The following is a 16776-nucleotide window of genomic DNA, read 5'->3' on the forward strand; positions in this document are numbered from 1 at the left end:
TGTATTAATATCGCTTGTAAGTACAATTCCCAAGAACTAATATTTCATTTCAATATTTATATATTAAAATAATTTTTTTAATATATTAATTTTTAAAATATTGGAGGATATTATCTTATACAATATCATACCAAACGCTGGATAATATTAAATTTAATCAGGTCTTATACAATCAGGTCTTATAATATCAGATCTTATACTATCAGGTCTTATACTATACTATGCACCAAACATGCCCTAAACGTTGCTATAACACTCCAGGGACAATTTTCACATTATGAGATCTCTTATTTTTTCACTGCTACAATAGTCGTGTATAATTTTTTTCCTTTTATAAAGGACCTAAGTTATGTTCTTTTATTTGCATATAATTATATACTTTTGAGAGTACATTATTATAATATTAAATTTATATTTTTTTACTTTTCACGTCAGCTAACAATTTCAGAAGAGAAAGAAAAAAATCTAACTTTAATATTATAAATTCCTATGAATAACATAATTTAAGTCCTTTAAAAAGACATATCATTTTTCCATAAAATAAACATTAAATTCTGCTCTAACATCAAGAACAATGGTATTTTTCATATTTTTTACATTTTATCATCTCAAAACATTTAGACATGAACTGTGCAACATTAAACTTATTTATTATGCATTTGAGACATTTATATTAAATTTATGCAGCAAATTTATCCAAGAAAAACCTTAAATTAACTCTATTTGAAGAGTTAACGGCTAAAAAATATCCTGTGTGTCTGATGATGAGACTTGCACAGCGTATCACATGGCAAAAAGTGTTTGGTTGGGACCAATAACGAGACTTTTTCGTGGCAAATTAGGAATTTGATTTTGAAACGTCATATTTTGATTTTTACTATGGTGGATGTGATGAGACGGTCATGGTGTTGTGTCACAAGTATTAAATTCATTCTATGTCAAAAACACTCCAAATGTAAATGGTTGGAATACAAGGTGATATGGTAGTGGCAGTGCGCTCAATAATTTCCAAGTAAACGCAGAAAGTGTCGCATTTTAAGCGCTGAAACCAACGTACGACGCTGCTGCATTAATGCTTTTTTCTACTTTCTCTCTCTTCACCTTGTGAGCCTGTGGGGTCTCTTCCATGTCTTGTCCAATTCCAACTTACTCTCTCTCTCAGTGCTCTCTGTCTTTACTCCACAATCTTTACTCCACAACCGGGTATATTTTCTCTCTCTCTCTAGGATAATGGTATGGGTGCTTCTCACTTTCCCATTTCTCTTTCTTTTAAGAACCCAAAATTGTGCTATTCTCATGGACCCTGAGATGCCTCGGAGAAGAAGTGAGCTGCTGGGTAGTTAGGGAGCAAGTGTAAGTAAGCGTTTCTACATATTCTTCTTTGTTTTTCAGCATCTGGGTTGGCTCCAGTTTTTGCGTTCTGTCAAAGACCAAGGTTCGTTTGGCTGTTCGGAAGTGGGGAACCCTTTGGTGTTGTGCTGCAGTAGTAGATAAAGGATAAGTTTTTCTGTGTGTTGGAGGCTTTAGAATGGTGGGTTTTGAAGCAATGCTTGTTTCTTGCTCAGTTTTGGTGAATTCAAATTTTTTGTTCATGTGGTTATGTTCTTTGCGTTTTATCTTTATCTATACCTGGGGCTTAGATCATGTAAATTTTTTAGTGAAGAAAATTCATGCAAAATCTTTACCAAGTAAAAAAAAAAAAAAAAAAAAACTTGAAAAATCGTAAGTGTGTTAGTATGGTTGCACGTTATATGTTTCAGTTTTAGTTATTTTGCTCTGTTGTTGCTTGAAGTTGTATGCTAAAATTCCCAGGTTTGAAGGTGCTCTAACTCCATGATTTTAAACACTCGTTTACTTTTATTCTACCATTTTGCAAATCTGTTGACGTGCTATGGAAAGGATTCATAACTTTTTGCTCTGAATACTCTCGATTTCAATTTTTTGCTCTGTTTTCGAGTTGGTATAACTTATTCTTACTTGTGCTATGCTAGTGTGAAACCACAATTTGAAATTAGTCATGAAATGTATAACTCTTGGAAATTCTTGGGGCTTTTTTAACTACTGGTTCGGTGGTTCATATTCCTTATAGAAATCATCCGAATAACCTAGTTTTGAGAATCTGGATATTAGTATACTTGTCGAATATTGTAACTCTTGACTTTGGAGACTTGATATTATTGTTACATTGTTTGTGTTTAGGCTAACAAAATTTTACTTCTTTTAAATCAAAGTTATTGATAGTTGAGCATTTGTGTTCTTTTCGAGTTTGCTTTTCCTGAATATTTTGAATGAATGGTTTGTCTTGATTATATACTTGATTGCTTTATTGGTGTTCCGCCCAAAGGATGCAAACAGAATTTTTATGACTTATATTTGGAACTGTGACGAATACTCTAATAATTCACATGTCTCGGTGGGTTTTGTTGCTACAATGCAATAAAAGTAGACATTGAGAGAAAATGATGTTCAGGTTCTCTTGTTTCTTTTGGTATATTCTGTCTTCTGCTAGGCTTATTGTCTTTTTAATTTTTGCTTGGCTGAATTTCCCGATGATTTTGAGGTTAATCTTGTACTGTTAAATATTCTATTCTTAGTGCATATTCCGGTTTTTGGACTACATTTGTCTTGTGTAGATATAAATTCATGGAAGATGGTCTTGCTTCATCTTGAACATGGTATGAAGACATTGATTGTCATGGGAATTGCTTGATGTATTTAATTGTCATGAATTTTGTAGATACATGATGAAGAGTTCAAGTTTCAACAAATGGGCAGTGGAATTTGCACTTGGAAATGAAGGAGAGGCAACGTTGGAAAGCTGAAGAGGATGCTTTATTATGTGCTTATGTCAGACAGTATGGTCCTAGGGAATGGAATCTTGTGTCTCAGCGCATGAACACACCACTTAACAGAGATGCAAAGTCATGCTTAGAAAGGTGGAAGAACTACCTCAAGCCTGGCATTAAAAAAGGATCTCTAACTGAAGAAGAACAGCGTCTGGTGATTCGCCTTCAAGCAAAACACGGGAACAAGTGGAAGAAGATTGCTGCAGAAGTACCGGGTCGCACTGCCAAGAGGTTAGGCAAGTGGTGGGAAGTATTCAAAGAGAAGCAACAGAGAGAAAAACAGGAGATTAACAACAGAACAGTTGGTTTAGTTGACAACACCAAATACGATCATATACTTGAAACTTTTGCTGAGAAACTAGTGAAAGAACACCCTTCACCATCATATCTTATGGCTGCTTCTAATGCACCAGCACCTGCATCAGCTTTGCTTCCTCCTTGGCTTTCAAACACTAACAATAATCAAGCTGTTAGGCCACCTTCCCCTTCTGTGACACTAAGTCTCTCTCCCTCCACATGGTTGCAACACGAAAGAGGACCAGAGAATGCTCCTCTTGTTTTGGGGAATGTAACACCTAACATGCTCATGTCTGAGTTAGGGGAGTGTTGTAAAGAGTTGGAAGAAGGGCATCGCGCTTGGATGGCGCATAAGAAGGAGGCAGCATGGAGGTTAAGAAGAGTGGAGTTGCAGTTGGAGTCAGAGAAGGCGAGTCGAATGAGGGAGAAGATTGAAGAAATGGAAGCAAAGATTAAAGCTCTTAGGGAAGAACAGAATGCTGCTTTGGATAGAATTGAAGCAGATTACAAGGAACAGTTAACTGGATTGCGGAGAGATGCAGAAACCAAGGAGCAGAAGTTGGCTGAGCAATGGAATACAAAGCACTTGCGCCTTGTAAAGTTCATGGAGCAAGTGGGATGCAGACCTTGGCTTGCTGAGCCTAATGGGAGATGAAGATATGATTCAGAACCAATATCTGATTTTGCTCTTTAGGCTTGAATCATATATGCAGTTATTCTGATTATAGTTTTGATCTTGTGCCTAGTCTCTAGTTTTATTACATATTTCTATTATTATTATTATTGTCCTCCTACTTATTCTTGAGGAATTTGTATTAGGAGCTGACCATGCACACGCTTAGTTTTCCATGAGTTGCATCCATCTTTAAGAATATGAACTTAATTATATTCTAGTTTTTATGCGAGCTATTGTACGTATAGTTTATTTCTTGTGTTGCATCTTGTTTCGATTTGAGCTGATTGTGAAGAATTTAAGTGGGTGCAAAATATCCCTTGCTATTTGAATTAGTCACTTATCTTAGTCTTCCATTTCTAGAAATTGTGGAGACCATTGGGTGGGTCTAGAACACATCTCATTGGAAGGAAGTTGTATTATTTCATTTGGGCTATATGTAAATTTAATGTAGATAAATGGATAACGTGTTGCTACATGGTATCACTACTAGTGGGTTAAAACGTAAGACAGACTTTAATGGAAGGATCTAATAAAGTGACAACTATTTTTGAGATTAATTACGATAACTTTAAAAACTAATCTAACAATTTTCATAGAAGTCAAAGTTTAAATGGGCTCTATGCTCCCTCCCCTCCCTAATTATATATGCATACCTTACCCTTTTGGTGCGACCCTAAAAATATAGAAAGGTGGTAAGTGGAGTAGTGGACTGCATTCTACATAGGGCATTTATTTGAGATCATTTTTTATTTTTCATGTGTATAACAAATACGAGTTATTAAATATTTACGGAAGAGATTCTTTATAGACTTATTTACATAAGTTGTTTAGTTTATGCTAATAAAGAACGGGATATCATCTTCTCATGTAATGGGAGAAGTGACATCGCATATTGCTGACACAATGTTCTAGCTGGTCCCACTATATAACATGCATTTCGAAGTGTTGAATACAAAAATAATTGTGTCACAAATATTTAGACAAATTATTTAATATAAATATTAAAATATGTAAATTATTTATTAGCTTAATCTATACATCTTATGTAAACTAAGTCTATAAAAGTATCTCATCGTTTATTGGATGTTGATATCAACATATCCCACACGGGATTACAGATTCAACCAGTGAAAGGCCTCCAGAAGAAGAAAATATGGTCATCCTATGTACCTTGACAATCCCTCAACACTCTAACACACGACATCAATGGCTAGAGGATATGCACATGCTTATAGTTGCATTTATAGGGTACAACTCGACATTAGGCATCCCGCACACAGAATCGCCTACAAAGGCGATTCCTACCCGCCAATAAGAATAAACAACATACTAAAACAGCATGACGAGGACGCTCAACTACTATATATAGAAACACTAAACCTGGGTATGATCATTTTTCCATTCAGACTTGACTGCATAAGATATCTACTGACCTAAGCATTAGACCGTCTTGCAATTATCTCCCCTCCGTCTTCCCCATCAATACAAAGAGCTAAATTCCATCCTCCCATCCCAAAGCACATTGTGTTGATTAGGAATAGAGGTGGAAAAATGGGCCAACCCGCTCTGCCAAAAACGGGGAGGGGCGGGTTGACCCGTCGTTTGATAATGGATTGAAAATATCAACCACCCCGTTTTGAGGTGGATTGGCAGGTCAACCCGCCTAAAAAAAAATTTAAAAATAATAAATTATATATTTTATTAAGGGAAATGTATTTCTCCAGTCACTGGAGATAAAATTATTTTATCTCCAGTGAGCTCAAAACGACGTCGTTTTGGTTATAAGATTAAAAAATTATAATGATAAAGACTAATATAACCCTGCAATATATTATAATTACAAAATACCTAGATTTCTGTCCCAAAATGACGTCGTTTTGGGCTTACCGAAGATAACTTATCTCCATTGACTGGATAAATCATTTACCCTTTTATTAATTTTATAATATTACTTATTTTTATTTCACACTCCCCTTAATTTTTTTTCAATCTCAAGCCTAAATATAAGCTAATATTCAGTCAGATATTTTTTAGGAACTTATTTTTGCCTCTGTATATGGATAACCTTTGTCATAAATAAAGTTTTTCTTTATTTTTCTAGGGGAGTACTAAAATAAAAAAAAATTATATCACAAAAGCTTAGTGACAAATAAAATACTACCAAATAGTAAAAGAAAAAAAACCTGACCCGCGGGTCAACTCGCCCCGACCCGCCACATTTTGACCCATAAATAAACGAGGCAGGTTGAAGCGGGTTGGTGGGTTAAAAGGTATAACTCAATCCGTCCCGTTTTGGCGGATTGACCTGTCGGATTCAACTCATATTGTCACCTCTAATTAGGAACACATCTCGTAAGAGCTTTATCTCTCATCACTAGTCCCAACAATAGACCTAGACTTAACCGTGTGTGATTTACCTCAATAATTATTGGATTGATTAGATGTTATATTTAATAAACTTTTAAGCATTTAATGTGAAATCAATAACTCATAATGCGTTACAAGAAAATGAGAAGAAATAGTGAAAATTAAATTATTATTATTATAATATTTCAATAATCTTTATTCCTATATTCTTATTTTTCACCTAATCAACCTAGACTCGGTTTATGGAAGAAGATGGTCCAATGATGTTTCTTATTTCGTCAAATTTTTAACAAAACATGCATCTGCTTGTTGGGCAGCTCGCTTTAGCAAGCTTGGTCAGCCAGCATCATGTTATTTGACTTTAATTACTTTTCACACTCCTCAGTTTTCACCTAGCATTAACAAGTAATTCCTTTATTATCATAATTAGTCCACAAATGTCATGATTAATCATTAATCATTTTACCAATTTATATTTCACAGGGTAAAGTTATTATAGTTTGCGTAGGAGATCATATTTTTCTTATGTAACATAAGAAAAATATTACCACACATATATATATAGAGAGAGAAATATTTATGCAGTTACTACAGATAAGTTATCTGTATTTACTTCCAAAATGAAAAATATTTATGCAGTTACTTTAGATAAGTTATCTACATTTACTTCCAAAACGACATCGTTTTGGGATTGAAATATTAAAAGATTATAATTATAAAGACTACAATAACCCTAAAATGAATTAAAATTACAAAAATACCATGATTTTTGTCCCAAAACAACGTCGTATTGAGCTTACTGCGAATAACTTATTTACATTAATGGCAGAAAAAATGAACCATATATATATATATATATATATATATATATATATATATATATATATGCAAAGTACTTTTTTTGCATATAAAGGAAATCAAAAACAACTACACAATACAAAGCCTTGGGTAGGAAACACCCATAGCATCTCTTCCTAACATATCAATACAATCAATAGGGGGCGCATGCAGCACCTGCGTTTCCCAGTTCGTAAATGATGTGCCTCTGGCAAGTGTGATTTTCTGTGTTAAAATTGATAAGAATTGAGTCATACTAGAGCAATTTAAATATATATTTGCTAATTATATTGATTCTTTCTAATCCAATAATATTTCTCACCTATTGGTTGTGTTTATACAGGAAAAAAGAATGAAAATTACAAATTACAAAAAGCCTGTAGACGCAACTCCACACAGATGTATCACAGTATAATGGACAAAAGCATGGCGCCAACTGGCGCCGAATTCTGGAAAAACTAAAAACATGTCAATAGCATGGTGCCCAAAATGAAACAACTAATGGCGCCAAGTGGCGCCCAAAGTCAAAGCCAATCAGCGCCAAAACTCCACGCCAAGGAGCGCCCAAATTGAAGGAAAGTGGCGCCACTTTTGAAGCCACTTTGCGCCACTTTGTTGAAGAAGTTGGCGCCACTTTGCGAGGAAATTGTTCCGGCTTTTCATATCAGACAAAAGCGCGGCGCAAACTTGCGCCAAACCGGCGCCGGGTTGCGGGAAAATAATACCGTGTTGTCCTGGGGGTATTTTTGGAAGAAAGAAGAGAGACTTATAAATAGGATCCTTAAGACAGAATTAGGTATTCAGACCTATTCTATTGAGAGAGACGACGGCAGAGCTCCGAGAGGATTCTGAAGAGCAAGTTCTTCTTCTTCTTTCTTTCTCTGTAATTTTATGCTTTCATTGAATATTGGATTTTTAGCCATGATTATGTTTGGCTAATTTACTTTTTATTGTAGTTAGGGTCACGAACCCTATGTGAACCCTTGTTACGATGAATTGATTTATGGTTTTTCGTTTATATAATTATATTTATCTTTACTTTGTGCGTATTTTATATCTTCTTTGTTAGACTTGATCAATCTAATAGTTGAGGATAGTTTGAGGGTCAGAACCCTAGATAGGAATATTGAAGTTTTCATCTTGAAAGGGCGTAAGATAACAATTACTATGCATGCTAGGAATAGATGTATATTTAATTGCAGATGCTTAAATTATTGAGTTTACTGCTTAATTCTCATGAGGGGTTACTAAGGGATTAGGACTCCAATTGAGGTTAAGGGTTAAATTGCTAAGGGATTGGGATTTAACTAATTAATTCTAGATAATAATTTATCTGAGTAATTATATAATTGAATATTGTAAATCAATCCAGAGTAAGAAGTGAGGATCATATAGTGGTGAGTGTGTCCTAGCTACAAGTCCTTATTTTCAGTTCTCGATTTCACACAAATCGATAATATTTGTCAAAACCATTTGAACTCATCCATTCTTGAAAAGAATTATTAATTGATATTTGACCCAATCCTCAATCTCTGTGGAGACGATACAAGTCTATCATTATATTACTTGTGCGATCGGTACACTTGCCGGTGAGTATTAGTAAACCCATGACCTAACAATGCAAGTCTATCACCAACAATATTGCTCTCCCTGAAGGCATGCGACACCTTAGTCTGCCATTGTCTACGAAGCAACTCGGCAATCCTTTTAACCAAGGAAGCCAATGGGTGTTGCGGCTCACACCCTTTTTTAATAAGGAGGACAGCCACTTGAGAATCCCCCTCTAGTCAGAAGTGTCTGAAACCCGCATCCCAGGCAAGTTGGAGGCCAAGGAGGAATCCTCATAGCTCAGCTCTGGTAGAAGATCCTGCCCCAAGATTGCGAGAGAAACCAAACAACCACCTTCCAGCCGTGTCATGCAGGACACCTCCGCAACTAGAGCTCCTCCCTCCTTCGCAAGAAGATCCATCCACATTCATTTTGCACCACCCATCGTCAGGGGAAACTCCAGCGAATCAGTCTCTCTTCCTTGACCCGCATGTGTAGTCCCTGGACGCGGAGAGTGCTGTGAGCTTCACTGATATGGTCTGCAAAAACAGTGGCTTCCCTTATGACAGTGAGTTGAGAAGAAGGTTTGTCTTCAAAGACCAAAACATTTCTAGCCTTCCAAATGCACCAACATAACACACAAAACAAATCCTTCCACCCATGGTTGTGATACATAAGAGAACTTCACAGGTTTGAGGCAAGCCACTGTTGAAGAGGAGTGTTAAAGAATTCCCTCCACGAGTTAAATGGTAGCACGGCCTGCCACAGTTGTCTGCACCAAGCACAGTCCCTTAGAAGATGTAAGGTATCTTCGCACCCCTCTCCGCACCTTAGACACAAGCTGCAATTTGCTAGATGCCTATGGAATCTGTTAAGATTAGTAAGAAGATGGTTGTTGTAGGCCATCCAAAGGAAGGATTGAATTTTCTTTGGTCCCTTCCAAGACCACCCAATATCCCAATTCAGGAGGGACTCCTCCTCAGCCTCCCTTGTAAGCATCCGATAGGCTGATTTAATAGAGAACAAACCATCATTGGTTAGTCTAGTCCCCAAGTGACTAAGTCAAGGCCATTATCGAGCTTTGGGGGCATAATATTCGCAATAGCCGCGCACGTAGACGGTGTGACCAGCTGGTTTAAAAGGTCCCACCTCCACTCCCCATACCAAGTAACGAACCTGCTAACTGACCACTTGCTAACCTCCTCCGAGAGTATTTGGAGAATGATAGATAATGCAAAAGGGGTTTAAAATGTTTCGATTGATTCGATCAGTATTTGGAGAAATAATTACGAAGTGTCAATGATGACATAAGTAGTTTGAGGTAGAAAAAACTGTTGGTGATGCAATTTATAAAGATGAAGTGGACGAAACAGCAAGGCCCCGTTTGGTAGGAGGATTTTTTTTGTTTTGCCAGGATTTCTTGGTTGGGTAAATAAGAATGCATCATTTGGTACAGGTTTTTTCAAATTTTCTCAGGAATCTGATTTTCCTGGGATTTTGTTTTGTGTGTAAATTTTTTTTAAAAAACCATCCAAAGGTGGTATTTTAAGATTTCTATGACAGGGAAAAATTTAATACAACTAAACACAGCATCAACAAAATTAACTCAATATTCCTGAGAATATGTTAGTCTACTAAACAACTTTTTGGTAACATTCTCAAAAAACTCATTTTCTCATCATTTTTCTGAAAATCATGATTTTAGGATAAATTTTTTTTTCTCTTATACCAAACGCTAGTGTAAAAGGGTGACATCCTTGCTGTATCGCGTGCATTGCTCAGAACTCAGAAGGCAAAAGCAAATACCACTTGTAGGCACATTGACCTATCCGTCACAATTTTTAATACTATTAATCTGAATGTCACGTAACATAATTTTTTTTTCTTCAAAGTGTCATGTCATCAAAGTTGTTGATTATTGTAGCATCTTTTATTTCGCCACCTAATGTGTTTATTGAGATACAAAAGTCACCGGATAGTGTAGAAATTTTTGTAGTTAAAATGTCAGCAAATTTTTTGACATGTGGCATAGAGGTGAACCAAAGTCTTTAGATAATGTAAGATTCTAATGCAACCAAAGTCTTTCGATAGTGCAGAGACTATAGTGCAATTTGGCAGATCACTATAGTTTCTATGCTTTTTTATCCGGCTTAATTTATCAGATGACACCTTATACCAATTTTATACTATGCTTTAAAACACATCTAAATTTATAAAAAAAAAATTGAGAAGGAGAATTTCAATGCTTCAAAAGGATGATAAATAACCATCTCATTGCTTAAGATCAAAAGAATTTTCAGTCTTTCTCAATATATTTCACACTCGTTATATTAAGTGTGGCTTAATTATACAATTGTACATAAAAAATTTAACTTTTGATTGCTCAAGTAGAATAAAAAGTGCATAAAATAGAAAAACTGGTTCCGATCTTTTTAATAATTGCTTAAATAATCTTTTTAAATATTAACGTCTTAACAAATTAACTTTTTTTTAAAAATATTTATTACTAAATTGATTTATTAAAATATTAAATTGTGTACTTATTTAAGCAATATTTATTCTACTTTTATTAACTTTCTTAAATATTTATTACTAAATTGATTTATTAAAATATTAAATTGTGTACTTATTTAAGCAATATTTATCTACTTTTATTAACTTTCGAATCCTCCCAGTACCACCTTTGGGAGGGGTTTAAAACCTTAATCCCAGACCCGCCCCGAATCGGATTAGTTGCGAAGGATGAACCGATTGAAATATTTCCAAAAAAAAAAGACCCGAACCATTTTTTCTATTTTGTGCATTCTTTATACTACTTGAGTAATCACAAGTTGAAATTTTCCAATACAATTGTGTAATTAAGCCACACTTAACGTAATGAATGTGAAATATATTGAGAAAGACTGAATATTGTTTTAATCTTACACGATAAGATGGTTATTTATCATCATTCGAAGCATTGAAATTCGCCTTTTCAATTTTTTTTGTAAATTTAGATTTGTTTTAAAGCATTGTATAAATTTAAATGTAGATTTAGGAATTGGGCATAATTTTTTAAATAAAATAAAATGGGTATAGGGTGTCATTTGATACATTAAGTAGGATAAAAAAGTATGGAAATGAATCATCTCATGTTTAAAAAAAAACATGACATGATCATGTGGGACAATCAGAACCATAAATAAGTGAATCAACGATTATGATTTAATAACTAATTATTTTAATATTTTCTCTCTCTTCCTTTATCATCATTGATTCATCTTTGTATAGTTATAATTGTCCACATAACCCTATCATGTCTTTTTTTAACATGAGAGGATCCATTCCCAAAAAGTACAGAGACTATAGTGGTATGCCACGTTGCACTATCACAGACTTTGGTTGCACTATAGTCTCTATAATATCAAGAGACTTTGGTTCACTCTCTGCCACGTGTCAAAAAAACTGAACAAAAGACTGACATTTTTACCACAAAAGTCTCTACACTATCCAGAAACTTTTATGGCCTCAATAAACACGTCACGTGGCCAAACAAAAGGCACTACAGTAACCAGCGACTCTAGTGATGTGGTACTTTGGGGAAAAAAATTGTTGCATGGCATTCAAGTCAATAGTATTGAAAATTATGGTAGATAGGTCAATGTCACACCATTCGCAGGTCGTTGCCTCTACTGTCATGTTGATTGCAGATTTATACACACCTCTTTAATTTAAAAATGTTACATCTAAAATGTAAAAATTATCAGCATACCTTCGGGAACTCTCTCTTTATACTTTCACCAACATAATTATTTTGTGTCAGTGTAACTATATTTTTGTTCGTTTTAAGAGTATCATGGGATTGATAGACTGGTGCCTATGGAAGACTCTGTCATATGAGAGGGTAAATGTATTATGCCCAAGAGAAGACTTAAAAGCAATGAGGCTGTATGTGTGCACTATGCACAATAACTATTAATAATTTGACTTTCATACTCAAGAGATGAGTGAATTTAGTATTACAATAGTTTGGCTAATACCCCCTTTTGTTTCTAAATTATATTTTTATGCACATTTTGATATTTCAAAAGAATTTAACACATTCAACCAAACCAAAATACACAATCTATCACAACTATATAACACATACATTCACATACATGATATCAAAAAAGCAATTAAACTGCTAAAAATAAAGAGTTTAGAGAATTGAAAACATAATATATCCTAGTTCGGTTACCACCACTTGTGACCTATGTCTAGAATGAGGCCAATCGATATATTTTCCACTATAGGCCAAACTTCATGGGTGCCTGACAAACCTCTTCAAACTCCAAGCTTTCGGGTGCTTGAAAACCTTATAATTCACTAAGCTTCATGGGTGCTTAGCAACCTTATAACCACTAAGCTTCGCGGGTGCTTAGAAACCATTCAACCACCATTTGGGTATGATGAATTTGCAAGAATGAGCTTAAGATTGATGGATTTGTGTATATGATCGCAATGAATGTTTCTGGAACTCTTTCTACTCTCAAAATACTCTTAGAATGTGTACAAATGAAGCCTAAAATATTTTAGAGCCGTTGAGAATGCATATATAGTGTTTCCATTGAAAACTAGTCGTTATATGCATTTTGAATTGTAAGGATTCGAATCCTTGCTTTTGGGAACAAGGAATTCGAATCCTTTTGTGAGGCATTCGAATCCTCCACTGACAGCAAGTGAAAAATGGTCAAAAATATACTCTCCCTTTCACTTTCAAATGGTTCGTAACATTATAATAACATATATTTGACTCTTGGAAAGATGCTTATAAGATTAAAAAATATTCAAAACATGTTAAAAGCATGCTGAAATCATTTCACAAACCTTATTGACTCTTATGCATGAATTTCGCAAATGGAAACTAATTTAATTAAAAAGAATTGTTTCACGCATATTCTTGACTCTTATAAAAATAATTATCACATTTAGCATATGTAGTCATTTTCCTTTGTTAGAAAAGTATGCCAAGATGATTTGTATAAGATTCATGAATTTTGAAAGATTATACAATGTTGAGTTTATGAAAAAAAACACCATCATTCTCTTACATGAAGATCTAAGTCTATAAACTAGATATCATAAGCTCTTGGACTTTATCTTTATTTTACCATGGCTTGTGTTGTGGACATTCCTCTTGTGAGTTGTGTTGTGACATTCATGGTTTTGTTGTTCTTCAATATAGTCTTGTGTTATAAATAATAATAACATATAAATATTATTAAAGGATAATATTATATTAAAATTGTAAAAAAATTATATTAATAAATTTATACAATTTTATAACATTTAATTATTCATTAATAAAATTACGCAGATTGTGACTGGTGACTATTATAGAAACTCTCATGAAACATAAAGAATTATTTCAATACTAAGGTAAATGTATTTCTCTAAATTTTTTTGAATAAATGTAATTCTTTAACTAATAAAAATATTGTGTATAACAATGTAATTAAAATTGAGTTTTTACCCACAAATAAATGGAAATAAAAAGTCGTAAAACGTAATATTCTAATAAATGATTTTTTTTTTGCAGTCAATGTATGTAAATTATCTACATTAAACCCAAAATGAAGTCGTTTTGCAGTGAAAATCAAAGTATTTTTGTAATTATAATTTATTTCAGAATTATAATAAATTTTTTTATTATAATTTTTTAATCTTTCAAATTAAAAGACGTTACTTTAGAAGTGAATATAAATAATTTATTAACATTTATTGTAAAAACATAAAAACTAAAAAAAATCATAAATAAAAACTATTGAAATTTTGATAAAAAAATTGTAAAAATATATAAACACAGTTTTAAAATTGATTTTTAACTACCATGGTGTATAATTTAAAAAATAAATAAATAAATAAATATATCGAATATAATATAAAATGAGGAAAATATTACTCTCATTTTATATAAGATAATTATTTTATTTTCTCTCATTTTAAAAATTGCACCCCTCTTTTTTCTATAATATGAAAGAACTACTCTGATATAACATGAGACTAATATTTTCGATAAAATTATATCATTTCACTCAAAATATAAGGGCTTATATGCTGTCTCCCTTATCATTCGCGTGCCCGTGCCATATTAAGCCCTGAAACCGACGTACGCCACTGTCGCATAATCTCTTCCTCTGTTTCTCTGTCTTCACTCTGACACTCTGTGGGGTCACGTTTTCCCTGTCTTGTCTATTCTCACTATCTCTGTCGCTGTCTGCTCCATTTAAGTGCTCTGTCTACTCCGTAGCAGTGCATACTTTTTCTCTCTAGGATATCACATCCTGTCATAATGCCGTTGTCATGGCATGGACGGTGCTTCTTCTTCTCTCTCCATGCTTTCAATTTCCTTTTCGTTTTCTGTGTTAACAATACAAATTGGGTAATTATGCCACTTCATGGACCAGAAGATGCTGCTGGATAGTTTGGGGGAGCAAGTGTAAGCATTCGTACCTTGTAATCTTCGGTTTTAAGCATCTGGGTATGCTTCACTTTTTGCATTCAGTGAAGAATCAGGATTCTTTGGGGAACCTTTGAAAAAAAAGGCTCAGTTTTTCGAAGTGTTAAAGGTTTTTAGGAGATGGGTTTTGGAGCAATATTTGTTTGCTGCTCAATTTTTTTTTATCAAACGAGTTGTTGTTCAACACTTTTCTTTCTTTTTTTAAAATGTGTTGCTATGTGCTTTTGCATTTTGTCTTTGATTTCAGTTCGGGGGTTTAGATCATGCAAGTTTGCTAGTGAAAAAAGTGTAGCAAAGTATCTCTTCAGCATCTATTCAATAATATATATCACTTTATCTGCTTTGATTTTTGGTGATTTTGGTTTGCTGTTAGTTCGAATTGTTTTCTGGAATTCTTGATTGCGAAGCTGCTTCCTGTTTTCGGAAACCCATTTCAGAAATTGATCCATGTAGCCAACTTCACTTAGTGAGACAAAACTTGCATCTTGTTGTTGTCTAATTGAAACTAATATATGAAATTTGAGAGCAAAGAAAATAATTAAGATACTCAATTGCATACTGTTAAGAGTGTTAGTGTTAATAGTGTAGAAGTCCCACATTGAGTGGGTCTCTTTGTATTCTTCAATTGGTTTGCTATATAATAGCACCAATGTTGTGTAGTTTAATATAATAAGGATTACTATCATTTCCTTTTGTATCTATGATATTCAACATGGTATCTAGAGCCTAACAAGAGGAATCTTAATCCATTTAACTTAGTTCTATTTTCCATAATTTCAATATGGTTATAGAGAGATATCACCCTCCTTGAGGGATTCCCGTTGTTATTTCTTTTTCGGGTTTTTCTTAGTATGCTCTGTGACTGCAGCTTAGTCTGATCTGTCACATCAAAAAAGAATGATCCTTGGGAAGTTGTTAGGTTGACCACCGTTGTCGTTGACCGACCATCGTTAACCGCGTTGTCCATCGTTGACAGCCGTCTCCGGTGACTTTTCCGATGACTTTCCGGCGACTTTTTCGACGACCCATCACCGTCTCCGACGACCCACCGCCGTCTCCGGCGACTTTTCCGATTCCGCGAAGCTTTGTTTTTCTTTAATCTTTTTTCTTCCCAAGATGGAGTATTTATACTATTCATCATCCATCTTGAGGGGGAGCACTGTCCAAGTTGCTGATGTTGTCTCCGTTGATGTTAATTCCGACACCGAAGTTCCTCTTGAGGGGGAGCACTGTCCATGTTGCTGATGGTCATTCCAGCACAATTGTCTTTGCCGATGATAATTCCGGCACTGTTTAGAAGTTCCTCTTAAGGGGGAGCACTGTCCATGTTGCTGATGGTCATTCCAGCACAATTGTCTTTGCCGATGATAATTCCGGCACTGTTTAGAAGTTCCTCTTGAGGGGGAGCACTGTCCATGTTGCTGATGGTCATTCCAGCACAATTGTCTTTGCCGATGATAATTCCGGCACTGTTTAGAAGTTCCTCTTGAGGGGGAGCACCGTCCATGTTGCTGATGGTCATTCAAGCACAATTGTCTTTGCCGATGATCATTCCGGCATCTTCCATGTTGATGTTCATTTCGACGCCTTTTTTAGCACATTGTTGATTTTTGGTTTCTCATTTAGGAGATTTATTTTAATGTTATGTTACTTGGTCTTTCTTGTAATAAGCTTGTAGCATAGTCAAGGGGAAACCACGGCTGCTCACCAACTGTTAAATGAAA

General features: G+C 34.5%; 1 protein-coding gene across 2 annotated transcripts; it reads left to right on the top strand.

Moving 5' to 3' along the window:
* The first annotated feature begins 1053 nt into the window (after nt 1-1053).
* LOC133297703 (transcription factor AS1-like) lies at nt 1054-4075 on the top strand. Of its 2 annotated transcripts, none has more exons than XM_061496882.1 (2): nt 1054-1531; nt 2738-4075. In XM_061496882.1, exon 2 carries the CDS (start codon nt 2794-2796, stop codon nt 3796-3798), a length of 1005 nt encoding a protein of 334 aa, XP_061352866.1. In that variant the 5' UTR covers nt 1054-1531; nt 2738-2793; the 3' UTR covers nt 3799-4075. The 2 variants fall into 2 exon arrangements, with proteins under 2 accessions (XP_061352866.1, XP_061352867.1); XM_061496883.1 differs by having other exon boundaries at nt 1054-1353.
* Nucleotides 4076-16776: the final 12701 nt, after the last annotated feature.

The sequence above is a fragment of the Gastrolobium bilobum genome, unplaced genomic scaffold (assembly GCF_033153095.1).
Source record: "Gastrolobium bilobum isolate Gb01-03AN ecotype WA unplaced genomic scaffold, APGP_CSIRO_Gbil_v1 utg58868, whole genome shotgun sequence".
NCBI lineage: Eukaryota > Viridiplantae > Streptophyta > Magnoliopsida > Fabales > Fabaceae > Gastrolobium > Gastrolobium bilobum.

Bases quoted from the DNA above. Each gene is read 5' to 3' on its own strand.
- LOC133297703 (XM_061496882.1), top strand. From the start codon at position 2,794: ATGAAGGAGAGGCAACGTTGGAAAGCTGAAGAGGATGCTTTATTATGT.